The sequence below is a fragment of the Gilbertella persicaria genome, assembly GCF_025201335.1.
Source record: "Gilbertella persicaria strain CBS 190.32 chromosome Unknown B0P05scaffold_7, whole genome shotgun sequence".
NCBI classification, from domain to species: Eukaryota; Fungi; Mucoromycota; class Mucoromycetes; order Mucorales; family Choanephoraceae; genus Gilbertella; species Gilbertella persicaria.
The window spans coordinates 244,949-265,123 of NW_026251968.1; the positions used below are offsets into that span (position 1 = coordinate 244,949).

Here is a 20,175-nt window from a genome sequence, read left to right on the forward strand (position 1 = left end):
CAGACTTTGTATTTCCGCTTTATCTTTTTATAGTAATGGTTGAGTTCTAAACATTTAAGATTTTATTATTCTACAGCGATATATTTGCTTAGCTGATGAGGTTTGACAGGCTTCATAAACTTTCTCTTCAAAAGCTTGTAGAATTCACCAAAAATAGCATAAACTATGAGTAGTCCCACAACAATAGCCCATTCCCAGCTAAATCCGAGCATATAAAAACCCTTTTCAGCCACAGTAGGCACATAGTAAAAGATCATCAAGCAAACAATATCAAATGAGAGCGTGTATATGACCGTTTTTGACTTGAATGTTTCTTTCAGTCCGCGAGGGCCCCATTCAATTTCTCTATAGGAGCGACAATGAACCATGACAACTAGAGTGCCCAATGTCATGAATGCCAGTAATACCCCACGACCTCGGAAAAAGGATTCACAAGCTGCATAATCGAAATTTACTTCGCAAGCAGAGCCTTCGATACCATGGTGGCCTCGAGTATAAAGAGGAATAATGAAAGCAATGAAACTAAATGCGGCAAATCCTAATGAGTATACAAACAAATCCATGACAATTTCCCGATTGAACAGACTTTCTTTAGGAGAGCGAGGTGGTTCTTTCATGACAGTTTTTGAAGCAGGCTGGAAAGATAACACACCAGCTGGAGGCGTGAATGCGACATACAAGAATAACATCTGAATAGTAGAAATTGGTGCCGCGCTTTTGTTATTAGGATCACGAATAGCCAAAGCAAGAATCAAGACAAGCCAAAGGCCCAAAAGTGCAATCCAAAAATAGAGCAAGAAACGTTGAACGTTTTGGTAAATTTTTCTGCCTTCAGCAATAGCTCGAATAATAGTAGCAAAGTTATCATCTGTTAAGATAATGTCGGATGATTGCTTGGCAACATCACTACCATTTTTTCCCATAGAAATACCCACATTAGCAATACGAAGCGATGGTGAATCATTCACACCATCACCGGTCATGGCAGCAATATAATTACGACGCTTAGAAGCCACAATCATCTTGACTTTAGTCTCAGGTGAGCAACGAGCAACAACAAATGGTAAATGAGGGAGCGCATCAACCTCTTCTTCTGTCATGGCATCAAATTGAGGACCTGTCATGACTAGTTCCTTCAATACTTCCGGAGACATTGTCTTTTCGTTGAGAATATTGAGTTCTTTAGCAATAGCAGTTGCGGTAATAGCATGGTCGCCTGTCAACATGTGAACGGAAATACCAGCTTGATGGGCTTCTTTTACAGCTTGAAGAGATTCAGCACGAGGAGGGTCATAAATACCAGCCAAACCGAGGAAAATCAGGTCTTTTTCGATTATAGAGCGATCCCTGTCTTTCTCAAACATATTAGACTCTTCTTTGCGATATGCCATTGCAATAACACGAAGACCTTTAGAAGCTAATACATTTAGATGGTTCATGACCTCGATATGTGATTCTTGAGTTGGCATATTTATGCAGAGAGGAAGGATTCTCTCAGTAGCACCTTTTGTGAACACGAAAGTATGGTCTTGAGGGCGATTGTACCAGACAGTAGACATTCTTTTGATAGTGGAATCAAATTGATATTCTTGAATCATTTCCCAGCCATCTTCAGCTATCAATTGAGGCTTTCCCTTATTAAATTTATGAGCAAAGACTTGAAGAGCAACTTCTGTAGGAGCACCACTTGGAATCCAGTTGTCTGATTCACTGTTATCTTTCTCTTCCTCTGCTTGGGGCATTTCAATAACTACATTACTATGTCGACTAGTCATTTTGGATAAAGATTCGTGACGAGTGATAGTGTTTTCAGTATCTTCACGTCGGTGGATACTAGACATATTACAAAGGGCGGCACATTCAATAAAGTGCTTCGTTTCAGAAGACATAAGCAATTGTGGTTTATCGATTAGTTCAGTCTTTTCTGAAGACAATGGATTGTCTATCAGTTCATCGTGCGTACGATATATATTGCCTTGGGGAGCCAGTCCATTGGGAGTCAGGTAAAAATAACCTTCTTGAGGAGTCCAGAATCGAACAACCACCATTTTAGCCATTGTAAGTGTACCAGTTTTGTCAGAAAAAATGTGCGTGATAGAGCCCAATGTTTCCAAGACCTTGAGTTTTCGAACAATAGCACGTTGCTTTGTCATTTCTTTACCACCCATTACAAGAGTGATTGTCAGAACTGTAGTCAAACCAGCAGGAAGAACAGATAGAGCAGAGGTCATAGCGTACATACCAATATCACGGTCCGCATGAAACTTGACAGAGGCCAACACAATGATAACTGAAAGGACAGCAACACATAAAAGGAAAATGTACATTTTGTGCATACTTTTTTGAATCTGGGTACGATCATTATCATCAGCACCATTTAACTTGGTAGCCACTTTACCAATTTCAGTTTTCATACCAATAGAAGTAACGATAGCTTGGCCACGACCTTTAGCAATGATAGTGGAACTATATACCATGTTTCTACGATCACCCAATGGCTCATCTATCAAGAATAAAAGAAAATTTAGTTTCTACTTTGAATATACCATCTATCCATACCTTCTTTTTCTAGAACAATCAGCTTCTTTTGGACAGGAACGGATTCACCAGTTAGCAAGGCTTCATCTGCTTCCAGATTTGACAGGTGTATTAAACGAGCATCCGCAGCAACAGAGTCACCTTCCTTAATCAGTAAAAGATCACCAGGTACTAATGCATTACTTGCAATTGTTTGCTCTTTCCCATCACGAATTACATTAGCTGTAGGCGAACTTAAACTTTTCAAAGCAGCCATTGTTTGTTCTGCAGCATATTCTTGTTGAAATGTTAAATAAAAATTGAAAATGGCCACCACGATAATCAGTGATCCAGTGATATAATCGCCAAGGACCATAGACACAATACCCAATGCAATAAAGATCCAATTCATAATATCGAGGAATTGATGAAGCAGAATTTTGATCCAAGTAGCTTCATCTCCAGAATCAAGCTCATTGAAGCCATATGTTGATTGTCTTTCTACTGCTTCTTGTTCTGTCAATCCAATTTCAATTGAAGTGTTGAGCTCTTGTACCACTTGTTCAATAGATTTGGTATGCCATATTGTAGGAGGCCCTGACTCTAAAGGCGGTTTAGATTGTTTAAACAACATGGTTTTGTTGAGTTGTTTTGTCTATTGTATTTTATAGCAAAGAATTTAAGATTTGCAATTTGTTGCTCTTTTTATTTATTTCTCAGGTCCGGCGGTTTAAAGCGAAACACTAGTAACACAAGCAAGTTTTGTCTATATAAGTAACGTATGTTCCAGTCATGCAGTTCTAAGTACTTCTGTAGTTTATACTTATGGAAAGACAAATAACAAACACTGTCAAATCGAAAGTGAAGGCGGCTTCTATATGCTTCCTATAACTCCTTATCATCACATTGAAAGCGTAAGATCGGATAAATTTCTCTTGCTGAAAATGCTTTTTTTTTTTTTTTTTTTTTTTTTTTGGTTCGACTACAAATTAATAATATTCTAGAAAGTATGCAGAAAATTAGAAGTAAAAGAAAGATCGACTCTTGTTGAATGGAATAAGCGGAAAGGGCCTGTCCACTTGAAGTTTTTTTAACTCGTCTTTGATTTGAGCGCTCGTTTTTACTTGGCGAAACTCAGAATGGCTGTTAAATCCGTAAATCTAGATCAAACAAATTATAGCCAGTCAGTTCAAAAAGCGCTGTTTAAAGAAATGACACTTGAAAAATAAAAGCTTTGATGATATTCATGAATAGGAAAGCTTATACACTTTATTGAACCTTTAAACGTGCCTTTAAAAAAGCCATTTCCTTTAAGTACAAGAAATTTTAAATTGCGCTAATAAATTTAACGATTCAAAAAAGTACAATAATAGGTTTTTGACCATAGTAAGCATTCTTTGTTTCGTTTCTTCTTTTTCTTTAAGCAATGTCGGTGCTATCATCGCCTGCTATTGCACAACATGACATGCAAACATTATTTTCAAAAAGAAGATGGGTTCGAGGACCAAGAACAAATTTGATTACACCGCTCAAGGTCTCTATGCCTCATTCTGGGGAGCAAGAAAAGACACTAAATCAATCCTCAGGCACAACCACAGCCGTTGGATCTCCTTCTTCAGTCAAAATCTTATTTCCTTCACTTTCCATGTTCAATTTACCAACTATGTTACATGGCACATCTCCTATGTCACCACTACCTCCTCCCCCACCTGCTCTTTCCCTTCCTCCGACCACAGCAAATCCTGAATTTTCCTCGCCTCCACCTCAATTCGCAGTCGATTATAAACGCCCAAGATTCTTCAAAAAACCAAAACTCAGAAAACGACGCATTCAAAAGGGATATCCATCAGCATTCGAAACATTTTTATTTGACGACACACTTCCTGGTATACCCAACAAAGGCATTCGACCCGTCAGTCTACTGATTGAGAGACTAGAGGCATGGTATCTACTAGCCAAAAGGCTACTTCATCATTTTGAACTATTGGCCAGCGTGGAGACAAAAGTAGCGAAAAACTATCGCAAGCTGGAATACATGACGATTTTTCCTACCGCAGATAAACACGATCAGTATCGAAAAGACTTGAGACCCATCAACTTTTACAAGAGACAACAACGTGCACTTTATAAAGATCAACGTCTTTTACAGATCCATTTTGCTTTCCAGGGAGGCATTCGTAGTGTCTGTGATGCATGGCAAAACTATCATACCAACACAACTAAAGATCATGCTGAGTTCGCAACATTTTTAAGAAATGAAGCCATTCCTACGCTGTCGAATATCAAACGCGAATTAAAATGGATGATCAAGTCAATTCGTGCTGATGATAGATTATCCCTGGTGACTTTAACAAACTTAAAAAGAGAGGCTGCCAAGCGATTAAAGCGATTGGATAGACAATTAGTATTTTTCGATCAGTATCCTTACCATGGACATAGCAAACGAGATCCTTGGCTAGTTAATGCAGGTAAGACCCTCAAAAAGATGACTTATTCGGATTTCTACTAAGAAAAACAAACCCGAAAACCTTATAGCCGTCGTAAAGCAAATGATTAAAGTGTATTGCCAAGAAAACAAAATTCACGAAACTGTATTAAGACTTCAACGAGAAACGCTCATTTCAGAAGAACATCTAGTTGAAGAATTCCGTCGTCTCTGCCAGCATATTTACAAAATGCGTGACCAGTCTAGTTTAGGTGTAGACAGAGGCCTTGAGAGAATCATGTCTATTTTTGACAAAATACAGATGGACAGCGACTGGCTTAACTTTAGTCAGCATCATCAAACACATCTTGTTTCCGAGAGCGCTGCTTTTCGTCATCCAGATCACCTGCAATACCCTAATCATTCTCATATTCTCTTACAACCTATTTTTGCTGCTCGTATGGAGCGCAGATCACGTATTTTACATCATTGGCATGAATACATTTATGTCTTGACACCCGCTGGATTTCTGCATGAGTATCGCACTACACAGCATTATCCTGCGCACCCAGATGCTACTATTTTTGTACCTCATTACAAGGTATCTTCGCTAGCAACCAATCTACATCATAATTTGATATTTCAACTACAGCCACATGCTGCCTCACGCAATTTGCTTCAACATCATCATGAAGTCTTGCCAAAACAGTGGCGTACATCAAAACAACGTTGGGGACTGCATGATCGCATGACTTGGACATTAAGAGCCAAGTCTGCTGCAGATATGGAGACCTGGCTACATCATTTGACTGAGAGTTCTGAGCGTTATCGACCTACGACGGTCAACGTATTAGCCTATTCAAATGTAGTTTTGCCAGAAATAGTTGTTGACTCTACAGAAGAAAGTGAAGTAAAAGAAGAGCAAGAAAAGAAGGAAGAAGAAAAAGAGCAAGTAATTGAAACAAGTGATGAAGTTCCAGCTGTAGAAGAGGACTCAGCTCCTGTTGAAACAGAAACAGAAGAAGTAGCAGCATCGGAGCCTGTTGTTACTGATCCTGTTGTCGCTGAAGAAGAAAAAGAAGCTCCTGCTGAAGATGCAGAAACCACCGAACCTGAACCAATTGCTTCTGAAGAGCCACCTGCTGTTGAGGAAGCCACATCCACAGAAGAAGTTGCTGAACCAGTAGATGATGCAGTTGTCGAGTGATAAATATGTTTTTTTTTATTCATTATATGCATTATATACAGTTATTTCTATTTCATGCTTATGGATATGTTATTGTGATTGAACTAAGCTAATCAAATGCGCTGATGAATCAATAATATCAAGAGTACAAAGTTTGTTCGCTATCAAAAACTGATGGTTTAATAATGCAGACCATACTGTCGTAAGCTCACTAAAGACGCGTTAGTGCTATAAAGACAAATATATGTTTACCTTTGCTTGATTTTGATAATGCCTTGGTTGGTAAATTTGTTCCAGTCCAATACGTTTATATAACAAGAAGCGCCTACTTGGCCGAATATAGTCTGAAGAGCTTGTTGTATACTCATTCGAAAAGACAATTCGGTTACTTGAACATCGAGATCTTCATCAGACCAACTATACAAACATTAATCGTTGGCCTCAAAGAAACATAATTACATTTTCACTTTAAGGTATTGCCAGTCCTGAATAGGTTTAAAGTGCTTTAACCAAGGCTTGGCTGACATGGTATTCCTCACAAAGAAAAAAAAAACAAAAGGTGGCTTTTGTAAGTGAGTTTCAAAAAATATATGCTTTAATTGTACAAAGACGATGGTATTAAAAAGAAACAAACTTGGGATCCAAAGGTAAGCCCGTTTCTGGATCAATATTCTAATAACCAAAAAAAAAAAAAGTTAGCTATGCTCAATCCAGGCACATGCGACTTACATTCTTTTTTAATAATCTCTGCTGACGAATTAAACGAGCTTCATCAAAAGACACTTTTTGTTTCTTCATAATTCTCATAATTTCTTCCTTGTCTTTTAAACCTGCTCGAGTATCTTGTTCGTCCATATTAGCATGTAAGTCAAATTGTGAACTTGTTAATCCATCCTCAATATCTTCCTCAAAAGAGCCAGCATTTGTTGGTAATAAATGGTAGCCTATCAAACGATTGGTTTTGTTTGCCAAGAAGGAGGCAGCATCGAGGATATATTGGCGAAAATACCAACATACTAAAAGTCAATAAAGAAAAAGAATGGTAAGCAAAGTCAATTAGAATAGAGTCTATATCTTACATAGTAAAAAGAAGAAAAATAAGGCTAAATAGATAAGCATGTCTAAATGAAAAAGAAAACGAAAAAAAGAAAAAAGAGGAATTGAAATTAGAAAGCGCATATTAGGTAATAAAAGTGGAAATTCCTCCATGTGCCAGTCAAACCATTAAGGGTTTTTTCAAAGGTTGGAATACAGCGAGGCAGAACAACCTGTAGCCGACAACATGACTTCCCCGGGCATAAAGTTATACTTTATCATAAAGTAAAAAAGTGTTCTTTAGAGACGAATCGATTAGAGTTTGTAATTAAAACCATATAGACCAGGAAGATATCTAAAATAGAATAAAAGGACTTGCATAAACGAGCAAACTTGATCATGTCTACTGATCTAGAATAACTCAACTTGGGCTTATACATTTGGCCAATCAAAACCCGTTTTTTTTGTATCCATTTCTTGTCCTTCCATCCCATTTCCAAGCGTGGGGCAAGTCTTGCTTTATATTAATATAAACGCATAACAGATATGTAATTATTAAAATACGCATCTCCTTTTTTTTATTTTTATTATTATTATTATTGTTTGTGAATAATTAAAAAGAGAGTTTGCAAGTGCCTTTTACTTTTTTATAAGCCTCTTCTTAGCAAGTGTTACAGTTTCATGACTGATCAGAATAAACATCTTGTAACAAGTGGCGCAGAGCGCTCTACAAAAAAAAAAAAAAAAAAATCGCGGGACTTCAGAACGACTCTAAAAATATGATAGGAAAGACCTAAAAATGGTTCCCAACCAAAATTAGAAAATAATATAAATATAACACTGGGCTTTTATTATTTTTTGTCTCTTTCTTTCTCTTTTATACAATAGATAGTAGAGCAAAGAGAAAAAAAAAAGAAACAATGACAGGCGCGCTTTCACAAAAAGTATCCACATCACCAGCAAAGCAATCACTTTTCAAGAACATGCTGAGCATTCCCATTCTCGCTATTTTCGTCATTGGTTTCTTTTGTGTATCTACCTTGAAAATCAGAGTTGTCTATAGTACGTCTTCTATGGCAACAACACCAACAGATTCAAGTAAGTTGATAATGTTTTTATACACAATTTAATGAAGATTGTGTAGTCAACAGCTGTAGTACATCAGAATGCCTTAATCTTCCACCTTTATCTGAATATGAAGAGCCCCAAACCCCAGTGATTAAACACGTTACACGTCCCATCACACCCAAGCCCACTTCTTATCCTTTCACCATTGTCACTGCTTCTAGTGCTAACCACCTTTGTTCATTGGAAAACTTTTTATACTCACTCTACAATCTCCGTTCTGAATTGAAAGTGGAAGAATTTCCTCGTATTGTCGTTTACAATATCGGCATGAACCGTACTCAACTTCCTGTCCTTGACCAGCTTGTTGAGAATGGTCTTATCGATGACTTGGAAACATTTGACTATTTCAAGTATCCTCGTTTCTGGGATGTAGCCATCAGTGCTGGTGAATATGCCTGGAAAACGGGTATTGTTCATGAGGCTTCTGCTAAATATACAGACACTTCAGACGGTATCTTGGTCTGGCTCGATGCAGGTAACATGGTCACACCCGAATTTATTCGTACTATTCCCAACGTCATTCGTAAAAATGGCGGATTTTGGTCTCCTCGCTCATCTCAAAACATGGCAAAATGGACTCATCCCGGCATGTATGCTTATTATAACGCTGACCCTAAGCAATACGCTTCCAATCCCAACTGTAATGGTGCTGCTTTAGGGTTTGATGTTCATAACCAAACTATTGTTGACGATATTATTAATCCTTGGTTTGAATGTGGTTTGGATAAGAACTGTATTGCTCCTCCTGGGTCTTCCCGTATCAACCATCGTCAAGATCAAGCCGCTTTGACCTTTTTGGCTTATCGTAGTGGCAAGAAGTGTTTCATGTCTCCCAACTACTACAAATTGCAAATTCACCGAGACAAGTCATGTCGAGCTGAATTGATGGCTTTGGATATTCAAGGTCAATTAAACCATCCTAGTTCTTTAGGTATAATATTATCCATTCTAATAACTCAGAAAGACTCATCATGTATTTAGATTATCCTAAATGGTATGCTAGCAACACTCTACAATTGTATCATCATCCTGAATGGAGATATCCTGCAGACAAAGTACCTGCTAATCTTGCTAGACTCTTGACTCCTCCTGTTGACAACTAGAAGCAAACTCTATATATTTATTACACTTCTTTATTATATTTGTAAATAGTATACACACAAACACATACATGCATAAAATCCTCTTCTCCTCTTTCTTCATTGTTCCACTATTCTCTTTATTAAATTGACACATTTACACTTTAAAAAAGGGGGAGAGGCTTTGCCTTTTATTCAGAGCACCTGTGCTACATCTTGTGATCCGTGAACTCAGCCTTCTTGCATTAAATTCTGCTAAGTTGAGCCGAAGATTTTCAAGACAGTGTTTGTTGTGATCTGCCCTCTCAAAACAATGTATGTTGTGGCTTGTCTATTTATACACCTCTGTATATTTTTAACTATCTCTGCTTCTAGAACTTTATTTTCAAGACTCCATATATAGTAGCGAGGCAAAAATACGTATTCGTATGTAAACAATGACATTCCATATCATGTAGCATGGGAATGCATTTAATCATAAGCTTCAAATAGAGGTATTACGTCTAATTTATATATAGTACAAAAAAAATATTACAATTATCTAACTAGAACCTTGGAAATCAGCCTTAAGAGCTTCGATGGCACTCTTGGTACCAAAGATCAAACCAACAATACCAAGCAAGACAACAAAGAAACAAAGAATCAGCTCTGCAACATGCTTGTTACGATACCCAGTCAACTTGAGATAGAACAAGACTGGGAAAATCAAAATAAGCGTACAGTTACTAAAGGCACCTAAAAGAGACAAGAAGTCACCAAAATAAGGTACATAGATAGCAATGACAGCAATAATCACAATAAGGGCCATGCGAAGAGCAAAACGCAGGCCGTGTTCAGCAAAGCGTGAGAATTTGAAGCTGTTGATCCCAAACAATTTTTCTAAATCAAGAGAGAAGGAAGTCAAGAGAATAGGACAGGCCATCAAGACATGAGCAGTAATGATGACTTCAGAAGCGATTTTAGCAGCACCTGCAGGAATACTATTGTAAATAGGACTAAGGACTTGATCACCATAGACATAATAACCAGGAATGGCTGTCAAAAAGTAAAGAGCAGCACAAGTGGTAAGACCTGCTGCAACCACTTTAGGCCAATCTTTAGGGCGACGCATACCAGCTTCGACATGAGCATAAACTAACAAATAAATCAAGGTTTAGTATACATAGTATAATCTAGAGCCTTCATGTGATTTTACCAGGATTGCCACCTATTAAGGAAAAAAAGTATGTGAGTCATCTTGAGAAAAGCGGACAATCGAATGATTTTTTTTTGTCTTACCGAAACTAAAGACGATTGAACTAAGAGCAACTGGGAATTCACTCCAAATGACATTGTCATGTCTAACATTGACTTGATTAGGCTTGTCGGTAGCAGCCATGACGAGACAGATGAACACAACAATCACAGTGGCCAACATGCCAAATGCACTCAATATACCAACTTCTTTCATGGATTTGAAAAAGACAAAAGGCACAGCAACAAGAGCAGCGCAAATAATGACCCAAATAGGAAATGTCAATTCAGCAGAAGTTCCCGTGCAAATTGAATGTAAATTGGAACCGGCCAAAAGGATATAAAGAACAGGTACACCAATCAATGTGATCACTGTAAAAAAGAAGGAAACCCAACCACCAACTTTACCAAAAGCTTCTTCAGCAACTTCTTGGTAAGAGGAGAGACGTGTCTTTCCGTTATAATACAAGCATCTAATTAAAATAATTCCGGAGTCTATGTAACTGTATTAGAGCCGAATTATCGTCAGACGTAGTTTACATGTAGAGAAGGCCCAACTAAGGATCAAAATGAAAAGACCTAGCATAAATATCATTTTAGCATATATTGCATAACAGTAAACGAATGATGTAATTACCGATCCAACCACCTATAAAAAAGAATTAGCACTGTCTCATATAGACTTTTCAAAATATCTACCTTGTCGTAAAGCATACGGTAAACTAAGGGCACCTGTACCCGCTACAACACAAACAATATTAAAATAAGCAAGAAAAGAGGAACCCCGCTTGCTGTCATTATCAACACCATGAGAGAAGCTAATATTGTCATGTTCAATTTCGACTATTGGCTGTCAATATAAGTTGGCTTGAATACACAAATTACCAATATTGCTATCACTAATGCTTTCTAATGGTGATCCAGTGCCGAGGGTTTTTTCACCCTTTATTTCGTGCAACTCCATGTTTAAACTAAAGAAAAAGAAAAGAAAAAAGCGAGAAAAATGTCAAGTTAGAAGACAGTCTTATTACTATGCTGAACCAATTGAAATAGACAATGACAAAGGCTCAAATGAGCTGTTTGCGGGATGTCAAATTTTTTTTCTTTCTATCTTTACTGTAAAATTTGAACAATACCATAAAAATATATTCTTTTTTGAGTTTCCTAATGCATCAACAAACGCATCATCAGAGAAAGGGTAGTCGGTAAGTGACTCTGAGGTATATCAATCCAGATTGTGTTGTAATGCACTCTATAAGACACCATCTTAGTAGTCCTAAATCATGCCATAATCAAGACAGAAATAACGAAACAAACCTTATTGTTACAAGAGACTACACTCAATCAATTGATTTGCTTATCAAGTAATATGCACAAATATCACCCAAGGACATTTACGCCAAGAATCAAAATAAATAGAACTAGAGCCTCTTTACAATAAAATGCTGTGGATCCACATACAGTAACTCAAGTTACACTTGATCAAAACACGTTGGTGTGATCTGTCTGTGTGACAAACCTTTCTACCTCCTCTCTTTCTTTCAAAGGGGGGGGTGCTTTTCTTCTTCTTTTTTCCTTTTTCTTTATTTTCTTTAGAAAATGGACAATGATACTGTATACCCAGTCATTGTGTCAATAGATTTTGGTATAGTACACATATCGTTTTATTTAAGTGACCATTGATATCTTTTTTCATTATAAAGGCACAACATATTCTGTAAGATGCTGTATAAACAACAAACGACTAAAGTAGAAACACTGTAGGGTTGTTCGTTTGCATTGATTGGAAATGAACAAATACAAGATATTATTAAATGGCCTAAAAGCAATGCGTTTTATGCCAAGGTACCTACACTACTTTATTATCGAGATAAAAACAACAAGCTGTTGGATTGGGGAAGAGGAGCAAGGTTATTGTCTTTACGAGTAAGTTTTTTTTAAAAAAAAAAAAACTCTAGGTATTAAATCCAATATAGCCTGATCAAAATGGTACATTATATCAATACTTTAAACTAGCATTGGTTTCTGATATTCCATTGCCTCCCAACAAGACAGCTGTGGATGTTATTTCAGATTACTTGAGATTATTTCATGAATATGTGTGTGAACAATTAGCACAAGTACAACTATTGCAAGACTATACACAAGCACAATACCGTTATGTGAGTACAAATACCTCGCACAATACATAGAGTAACATATGTCCCCCCTCTCCTAAATCAGTGTATTACAGTACCAGCCATTTGGTCAGATGAATCCAAATCGTTGATGCGCGAATCAGCTATACAGGCTGGAATCATTCACCATGAGGATCCATTGCATCGACTTGAATTAATTAGTGAGCCAGAAGCTGCTGCTGCTTATTGTGAAAACAAGTATCATTCTTGGAATTTAACAGATGGAGATGTGTTTATGATTGTGGATGCAGGTGGAGGCACAGTGGATTTGATTACTTAGTAAGTTAAGAAAGAGAGTTGGCATTGTCTACTTGAACTGATGGTGTATCAGTTTAATTGAGGATGCAACACCACCAAGAAAACTTCGAGAAGTGACAAGAGGCCATGGCGGCATGTGTGGAAGTGCATTTATTGACCAAAACATGCGAGGACTAATTGAATCAAAAATGAGTAACCCAGCTATGCCCAGTTGCATGTTTGAAATGATCATGGACACATTTGTTGAGAGAATCAAGGCAGGTGATGATGATGATATGCTGAAACTTACTTTGATTAGCCTGACTTTCGAGGAGATGAATTAGAATATAGAATACCAGTACCAGCAGGCGCTTTGCAATATGTTCATTCGCATTATTTGGATAATGTATGATAATCCATATAGGATGTTAGGTTCTTTTTTTTTTTGGCTTTAACTTGTATAGGATAACCATATGATTTTTGGTCTTGATGAACTCAATCTAAAGGTATTTAACCCTGTCCTAGAAAGAGTTGTCAGCCTGGTCAATGAACAATTGAGAGAAGCAGATAGTTATGTGAGTGCCATTTTCTTGGTTGGAGGGTTTGGTTGTTCTGAGTATCTTTATGATATTCTGAAGGCCAAGTTAGATCCAGACCAAGTAGGCGAGATTGCTATGCCTCCTCGGGGTGAATTAGCCGTGGCTCATGGGGCTGTCTACCATTTACTGAAGCCAGATATGGTCAGGAGTAAATTGCTTCGACGCACTTATGGTGTAAAATCAAGACTTCCTTTTGAAGAAGGACTTGATCCAGAATCAAGTGCCATTGTGACAAAAGATGGTATTAAACGATGTTCAACTCGGTTTGATGTGATTGCCCACAAAGGACAGCGTATGACACCAGATGAAAAAATCAAACGGTCTTACTGGATAGAGTATCCCAAGCATACAGAAGGTATACATTGCATGGTTATTTCATATCTCATTCTGTGTCTTTTAGCTGATTTATATGTGACTGATCAAGATGATATTCCTCGACACATTACAGATCATGCTGTGACCAAATTAGCAGAGATTCCTATCAAAATGCCCCTTTTACCAGATGTTAAACCTGGAACACGTATGGATGTCACTATTGAATTTGTCTTGAGGTCTACAGAGATCAAGATGATTGTCTGTTTAGCAGGAACTATCAGTGAGCATGTATTATCTGACTGTTGATTCTAATAAAGTATGCTTACAAAAGAAAAAGAGTCACAATAATAATGCGCATAAACAACTGTTTCTGAGATAGATAGATCTGTTAGGCTTGGTGGCTTAACAAGTACTATCATTTGTGCCTGATTTTTATGCATTTCAAGTGTGTGACGTATTTTTCATGCTGCATAAAGTCTTATCCAACATATCCTCCTCCTCCTCCTTGAATAACTTTGTCAATAGAATAAATGCTGCATTCCTTATAATCCTATATATCAATTGAATCCTATAAATCGCGAATTTTTTTTATTTTTTATTTTATTTTATTTTTTGTTTGACAACTCTCATGATGCGCCATGCTCCATGTGCCACAGTAGTGAAAAAAGGCAATATTACGATTATCAAAAGAACAGAACGCACACACGACGTATGGAACAGCGCAAACTATACAGAAGAACGACAGCGTATCCGAGAATTTTGGTTACAACTTTCAGAAGGAGAAAGAAGATCATTAGTCAAGGTAGAAAAAGAAGCCGTGTTGCGTAAAATGAAAGAACAACAAAAACACAGTTGCAACTGTTCTGTCTGTGGTAAAAAGAGGTAAAAGAAAACGCATGTAGTTTGCCAATCTCATGTTGTTAGAACGGCTATTGAAGATGAACTGGAGGTGCTATATAATACATACTATAAAGACTTAGAACAGTATGCGTATTGTCAACAGAAACTAAAAGAAGCAGACTCTGATGATGATACTGCTAGTTTTCATTCAGATAGTACCAAGAGCATCGAGACCGATGAATTCTCAAATACATTGACTGTTCAAGGCAGTGTTATTACAGTAGCTGATGATTTATTAAAGAATGATGGAAAAAAGTTCTTGGACATGATGGACGAATTGGCTGAAAGAAAATCGCTTAAAGAGAAACAAGGAATAGAAAACGATTCCTCATCATCATCAGAAGAGGACGAAGAGGAACATCTTGAAGAAGAAGGAGAAGAAGAGGCAGTACAAGTAAGCTCAATTTGCTTATAGACAAGGAATGAACCATAGATAGGACACAAGAACAGAAGAACAACGTATGGAAGAAGGTCGAAAGATGTTCCAAGTCTTTGCTGCTCGAATGTTTGAACAGCGTGTCCTAAATGCATACCGAGAGAAAGTAGCACAAGACAGACAAAGACGACTGATTGAAGAGTTGGAAGAAGAAGATCGGCAACGTCAAGAACGAGAATTGAAAAAGCAACAAGACAAGGAAAAGAAGCGAGATAAAAGACGGTAAATACAGCAATTGGATTGTAATGAGACTGACCATTGTGTTAGTCAATTGAAAGAACAGCAAGAAAAAGAACGACTTGAGTTGGAAAATAAAAAGAAGCAAGAAGAGTTAGCAGCCAAAGCAGATAGAGAAAGAAAAAGGGAACAAAACAGACTGAAAAAGAACAAGAAAGAGCAAGAAAAGAACAAGAGCGATTAAGGAAAGAAGAAGAAAGAAAAAAGAAACGATTAAAAGCAGCTGAAAAAGAACGTAAACGCAAAGAAGAAGAAGAGGAAGAAAAGAAAAGAATGAAGAGTACTGAAGAACAACAAGTGTTACCTACTCGCCAACAATCTTTTATGGGTCCAATTGGTAGTCCAATTAAGTCAAAGCCCTATTTATCTCATATTGCAAGTGACGCAGAGCATCATTATTCGTTTTTTTCTAATTTCTTGTTTGGTCAACCCATAAACGATCCCTCAGGCTTTATATTGGCTGGAGAGGACACACATTGGACAAATGGTAAGTGATATTCAGTCTTCCAGTTGTCTGATTATTACAAAGGATGGACACCTTTAACTACATTATCTGATACTGTACACAACAAACTCTTTGGTGATGTTCTTGTAAGTATAGATATAGGCTAGTCAGTTTTACTGATCATATGCAGGACAAGAAATCTATTGTATTAGAAAGGGCTCAAGTGGCATATATGAAGCTGAATCAATTGGCACAAGCCAAATTATGCTTAGTACCAAACTATCACCCTCTTGTTCAATTACATGGTATGATGCATGAACTCTATGCTGATACAGTCGATATTCGAGATATATTTAATATATTACAGACACCTACAAGTGGGTTTGAATGTACACATCTTCAGCATCAGGGCTATGTTGTTCGACGGATGGATTCAGCGCATATGATACCATCTTCTTTATTACCATAATATACTATTATTAATTCCAACACTCTCTTTTGTATGATACAGATCAAAAGTTGAACTGATTCAGAGGATGCTATAAGAAGTTCAATTTGTTTAGTTTGATTTTCCAATGACCTACAAGAGTTTAGTGAAGGAATTGAAAAAATCTGGAACACTACTTCTATCCTCTACCGTTAGTTATGCTTAAAGTTGCTCCCTTTAGCCGCAAAGTGTCATGTATTATAACAAATCTTACTCGTCTATATTTTTTGCATCAGATGAAGTAGAAATAAGTACTAGTCTACTAAGTGATAATTACTGAAAGGAGCATTTTTTCTACCATTTACAGTATGCAATGAATTTTGAATGTAGATTTGAAGGCATTGCTCAATTGACTTTCTTTTTTCATCTTAGTAAACTCGCTTTATTTTCTTCAAAAGTACCTAGAAAAGATCTCACCTCACATTGATTGGATAAGACCTACATTGGGTCATTCCAAAATTTCCTGATCGAGTTTTGTTTTTCATCTTCACGAACCTCCGTGGATCCCCCATCGGTCAAAAAATAAATTTTACCCAACAGCCATGCCAATGGCAACATTCGATTTCTGGACCCAATGTTTTAAATGAAAAGAGGAGCTATTTTAATAGTGTGGTTATCGAGTAATGGCCTATCAAAGATTGGCGTGTTAAAGTTGTGTTTTGGGCTTTTTTGAGCATTTTTGCTCTAGAGGTCATACAAAATGTGATACAAATAAGCTCAAAGAGAATCATATGTCATATAGAGTGCTAAAACATAAAAGAACAGAAAAATAGGTCTCTCCTAATGCAAATGTGGGGGGTAAATGGACAAGGACATACTGTATGGCAGTGTGCGAAGATTGAAAATGGAAAGCAGTTTCAATTTATCTAATCGCATGAAAAATCAAGCTTTTGCTAAGAACTGCATAAAGACGTAGTTATTGGGCTTTGGTATAATGACAAGAATTGTAGAACTTTGCTTTCTGTGTCTATTAATATAAAGAAAGCAACAATGTTGCTGTTAAAATATTGAGCAAGTAGGCAAAAATGTTTAAGAGGTTTTTCGCTAATATCTCATGATTTTTTATAGTACAATTGACAAGCAAACATATTCTCCCAAAACTAAAGCGTTTAGGGTACATTTTGAGTATTTGAGCTGGTCAATAGCCCTATTTTTCGTCTTGTAGCAACAAATAGAAGACTCAAAGTTGTCAATTTTTTTTTTTTTTTTTTTTTGTTAGTGGTTTATTTATTGCTCCACGTAGACAAATGTGAACCACTTTCAAGAGGTGGGCACAAATCAAAATGTTATAATATGAATAAAAAAAAGTAAAATAAAAGAATTGATGTAGAAATAGAAGAGATTAAGTATGAGCTAGATGATTCAACTCATCTAGCTTCTTATCCGTTAGAGTCTTGAGTTTATGTGTTTCTCTGCTACTTGTAGCTGAAGATTAACATGGGTTTGTTGCAGTAGTCTTTGAGGATCAAAGGATATATCATCAAAGATAGATCTCCAGTGAGCCTTCCAAATTTCCGTTAATGCAGTAAACACCACATCTTGTACAGTGAGATTGTTGTTTTGATAGTACTTGATAGGATGGAAGTCCAATGATTGTATTGTAAATGTTGGCCACAGGAATTCAAAAATCAGTTCAAAAGAAAGCCTTGGGCGGACACATAAACAACAAATAGTTATCATCTTCGGAATGAAGTGAACAAATCAAACATATCGAAGACTGAAAAGTATCTGAAATAAAGAAAATGACTTATTTAAACAAAAAACGATTTTTATGTCTAGGTCTACTAGTATCAAAGCATAAATTGAAGATGGATACTAGCTATTATCTAATAGGTGAACATTGGCCATTGCTATAGACATAGCCATCAGGACAAGAGATCTCAATTGTATCTACAGAAGAACGCATGTTTACCAACAGTTTGCAGGCACCTTCCCGATAAGAAGAGCCTTTAGAACAGCCAGCTTCGTTATTTTCAGCATCGCTATAGTTGTGTTTGAGAGAGCGCTTGACTCGTCTATACTTAATGACACATTCATTGTTATCCAATTTGTTATAGCCATCAGGGCAGACATATTGACCTTCAGAGTTTTTAGTAGCTTCAATCAGAAGATAGCGCTTTTCAAGTTGAAGGTGAGTTGATTTCATAGGAACAGCAGCAGTACTTGATAGGCCAGCAATGAGAATACAAAGAGCAAAGAAACCTTTCATGATTGATTAGATACTGAACAAAAAAAAAAAGAAAAAAAAAGTTTTTTTATGTATTTATGCGTATGTAGATTAAGGAGTCAATAAAGGCTATCAAAAAAAAAAATACATTCTAAAAGGGATTATTAAATTTACACACTGTTTTCTGCATCGATGCATACATAAAGTTTTTTATGACTTCATAAAGTGTTGCATGATGATCGACGACCCAAACAAATATTCCTTACACACACAGTCTGTTCATATGGACAATTGTCACTTTGAACTTTGTCAGTTATACTCTCGCTAACATTTTGATTTTGATTTTATGATTTAAAACTTATTCCAAGGAACTCATTTGATTTATACAAGCAACCACCTTTGTCATTCATATCTTTTCTAGAGAAGAATACCTCTTTTCCTCTCCTTTTCTTTTTTCTATTATAAACAGGCACGTATACCATTCTCCCCTCAGAGTTTAAACATCCTTGATTTATGCAAAATCTTCTTTTTAATCTATGCAAATCATTTACAACAAGTCGATCTTCATGTGTGCAAAATAAACTTTGGAATTCAATTCGGACACGCTTTTGTAAGCACAACAATGCCTGAGTTTCATTACATCATGTGTATCCTTTTTTTTTTTTCTCTTTACATACACGATGGTCGTAAAGTATCTGTTTATTATATAAGCGCGTCTACTCATCTAGGTTCATCTCTTTAGCTTGTTCTTGCTATTGGTGATTTACATATTCCTCACAGAAGTCATGGTCTTCCAAGTAAGTTTAAAAAGCTTTTGGTAAGGAAAAAAAGATGAGCTTAAACACAAACTAATAAAATCTATAGGTACCTGGCAAAATCCAAAAGATCTTGTGTACAGGCAACATGGTCGATAAAGAAACGTTTGAGTACCTTAGAACAATAGCAGGTGATATTGTAGCTGTCAAGGGTGATTTTGATGAAGCCAACTTGCCACAGGCTAAAGTGATGACAGAAGGCAATTTACGTATTGGTATCATTCATGGTCACCAAGTAATTCCATGGGGTGATGCTGAGTCTTTGGATATCACTGCTCGTCAAATGGAAGTAGATGTGTTGTTGTCTGGACACACACATAAATTCGAAGCATATGAATATAATGGACGATTTTTCATCAACCCAGGCAGTGCTACTGGTGCTTATTCTTCTATACCTGAAGCCAAGTAAGACATGTACATTTTTAGACAACATAGACTCATAAGGACATAGTGACCCTATACCTTCTTTTGTTTTAATGGATATTCAAGGAAATCAAGTTGTTACGTATGTTTACAAATTGATTGATGATGAAGTCAAGGTTGAAAAATTGGAGTACAAGCGTGCTAGTGAAACTAAAATGTTGTAAACTGTATTTGTAATAATAAATAGGGGTTTCTCTCTTTTTTTTTTATTTTATTTTATTTTATTCTGGTACAATGTCATTATCTACCATGAAGTCTAATGGCTACGCCAAAGTAGCTGAAGGAAGACAAGATCCTCCTGTAAAGCTTTATTATGAACTCCATGGAGAAGGAC

At 36.7% G+C, this 20,175-nt stretch overlaps 10 protein-coding genes across 10 annotated transcripts; 5 read left to right on the forward strand and 5 right to left on the reverse strand.

The window, feature by feature from the left end:
• Window positions 1-65: 65 nt before the first annotated feature.
• On the reverse strand, window positions 66-3,151 carry B0P05DRAFT_569188 (uncharacterized protein; the record flags this gene model as incomplete). Its single annotated transcript, XM_051581230.1, has 2 exons — window positions 66-2,503; window positions 2,560-3,151. 2 exons carry the CDS (start codon window positions 3,149-3,151, stop codon window positions 66-68), a joined length of 3,030 nt encoding a protein of 1,009 aa, XP_051437829.1.
• Window positions 3,152-3,888: 737 nt separating this feature from the next.
• B0P05DRAFT_634931 (uncharacterized protein) lies at window positions 3,889-6,154 on the forward strand. Its single transcript, XM_051583566.1, has 2 exons — window positions 3,889-4,985; window positions 5,053-6,154. Exons 1-2 carry the CDS (start codon window positions 3,944-3,946, stop codon window positions 6,147-6,149), a joined length of 2,139 nt encoding a protein of 712 aa, XP_051437830.1. The 5' UTR covers window positions 3,889-3,943; the 3' UTR covers window positions 6,150-6,154.
• Window position 6,155: 1 nt separating this feature from the next.
• B0P05DRAFT_529642 (uncharacterized protein) lies at window positions 6,156-6,681 on the reverse strand. The gene is made up of 3 exons (XM_051576777.1): window positions 6,588-6,681; window positions 6,381-6,545; window positions 6,156-6,339 (listed from the first exon to the last, which is right to left on the reverse strand). Exons 1-3 carry the CDS (start codon window positions 6,653-6,655, stop codon window positions 6,219-6,221), a joined length of 354 nt encoding a protein of 117 aa, XP_051437831.1. The 5' UTR covers window positions 6,656-6,681; the 3' UTR covers window positions 6,156-6,218.
• A 5-nt stretch (window positions 6,682-6,686) lies between these two features.
• On the reverse strand, window positions 6,687-7,750 carry B0P05DRAFT_529644 (uncharacterized protein). The gene is made up of 3 exons (XM_051576778.1): window positions 7,208-7,750; window positions 6,858-7,144; window positions 6,687-6,800 (listed from the first exon to the last, which is right to left on the reverse strand). The coding sequence occupies exons 1-3, from the start codon at window positions 7,335-7,337 to the stop codon at window positions 6,747-6,749; spliced, it is 471 nt and encodes a 156-aa protein (XP_051437832.1). The 5' UTR covers window positions 7,338-7,750; the 3' UTR covers window positions 6,687-6,746.
• Window positions 7,751-8,034: 284 nt separating this feature from the next.
• B0P05DRAFT_529647 (uncharacterized protein) lies at window positions 8,035-9,546 on the forward strand. Its single transcript, XM_051576779.1, has 3 exons — window positions 8,035-8,261; window positions 8,308-9,222; window positions 9,273-9,546. Exons 1-3 carry the CDS (start codon window positions 8,084-8,086, stop codon window positions 9,392-9,394), a joined length of 1,215 nt encoding a protein of 404 aa, XP_051437833.1. The 5' UTR covers window positions 8,035-8,083; the 3' UTR covers window positions 9,395-9,546.
• A 27-nt stretch (window positions 9,547-9,573) lies between these two features.
• On the reverse strand, window positions 9,574-11,689 carry B0P05DRAFT_505018 (transmembrane amino acid transporter protein-domain-containing protein). The gene is made up of 8 exons (XM_051575505.1): window positions 11,489-11,689; window positions 11,303-11,446; window positions 11,241-11,252; window positions 11,144-11,182; window positions 10,649-11,098; window positions 10,566-10,577; window positions 9,746-10,504; window positions 9,574-9,685 (listed from the first exon to the last, which is right to left on the reverse strand). The coding sequence occupies exons 1-7, from the start codon at window positions 11,565-11,567 to the stop codon at window positions 9,912-9,914; spliced, it is 1,329 nt and encodes a 442-aa protein (XP_051437834.1). The 5' UTR covers window positions 11,568-11,689; the 3' UTR covers window positions 9,574-9,685; window positions 9,746-9,911.
• A 37-nt stretch (window positions 11,690-11,726) lies between these two features.
• B0P05DRAFT_529670 (uncharacterized protein) lies at window positions 11,727-14,267 on the forward strand. Its single transcript, XM_051576780.1, has 9 exons — window positions 11,727-12,248; window positions 12,307-12,320; window positions 12,368-12,529; window positions 12,580-12,765; window positions 12,827-13,059; window positions 13,112-13,295; window positions 13,337-13,423; window positions 13,482-13,971; window positions 14,017-14,267. The coding sequence occupies exons 1-9, from the start codon at window positions 12,203-12,205 to the stop codon at window positions 14,235-14,237; spliced, it is 1,623 nt and encodes a 540-aa protein (XP_051437835.1). The 5' UTR covers window positions 11,727-12,202; the 3' UTR covers window positions 14,238-14,267.
• A 183-nt stretch (window positions 14,268-14,450) lies between these two features.
• B0P05DRAFT_529681 (salt tolerance down-regulator-domain-containing protein) lies at window positions 14,451-16,517 on the forward strand. Its single transcript, XM_051576781.1, has 8 exons — window positions 14,451-14,813; window positions 14,856-15,225; window positions 15,269-15,489; window positions 15,535-15,597; window positions 15,663-15,991; window positions 16,034-16,095; window positions 16,140-16,254; window positions 16,317-16,517. Exons 1-8 carry the CDS (start codon window positions 14,560-14,562, stop codon window positions 16,334-16,336), a joined length of 1,434 nt encoding a protein of 477 aa, XP_051437836.1. The 5' UTR covers window positions 14,451-14,559; the 3' UTR covers window positions 16,337-16,517.
• Window positions 16,518-18,145: 1,628 nt separating this feature from the next.
• On the reverse strand, window positions 18,146-18,696 carry B0P05DRAFT_529684 (uncharacterized protein; the record flags this gene model as incomplete). Its single annotated transcript, XM_051576782.1, has 1 exon — window positions 18,146-18,696. A coding segment is annotated over exon 1 (383 nt), but the record flags the coding sequence as incomplete, so codon positions are not given.
• Window positions 18,697-19,259: 563 nt separating this feature from the next.
• On the forward strand, window positions 19,260-20,050 carry B0P05DRAFT_529687 (vacuolar sorting protein vps29). Its single transcript, XM_051576783.1, has 4 exons — window positions 19,260-19,289; window positions 19,346-19,420; window positions 19,468-19,823; window positions 19,870-20,050. The coding sequence occupies exons 1-4, from the start codon at window positions 19,284-19,286 to the stop codon at window positions 20,003-20,005; spliced, it is 573 nt and encodes a 190-aa protein (XP_051437838.1). The 5' UTR covers window positions 19,260-19,283; the 3' UTR covers window positions 20,006-20,050.
• The last annotated feature ends 125 nt before the right edge of the window (window positions 20,051-20,175 follow it).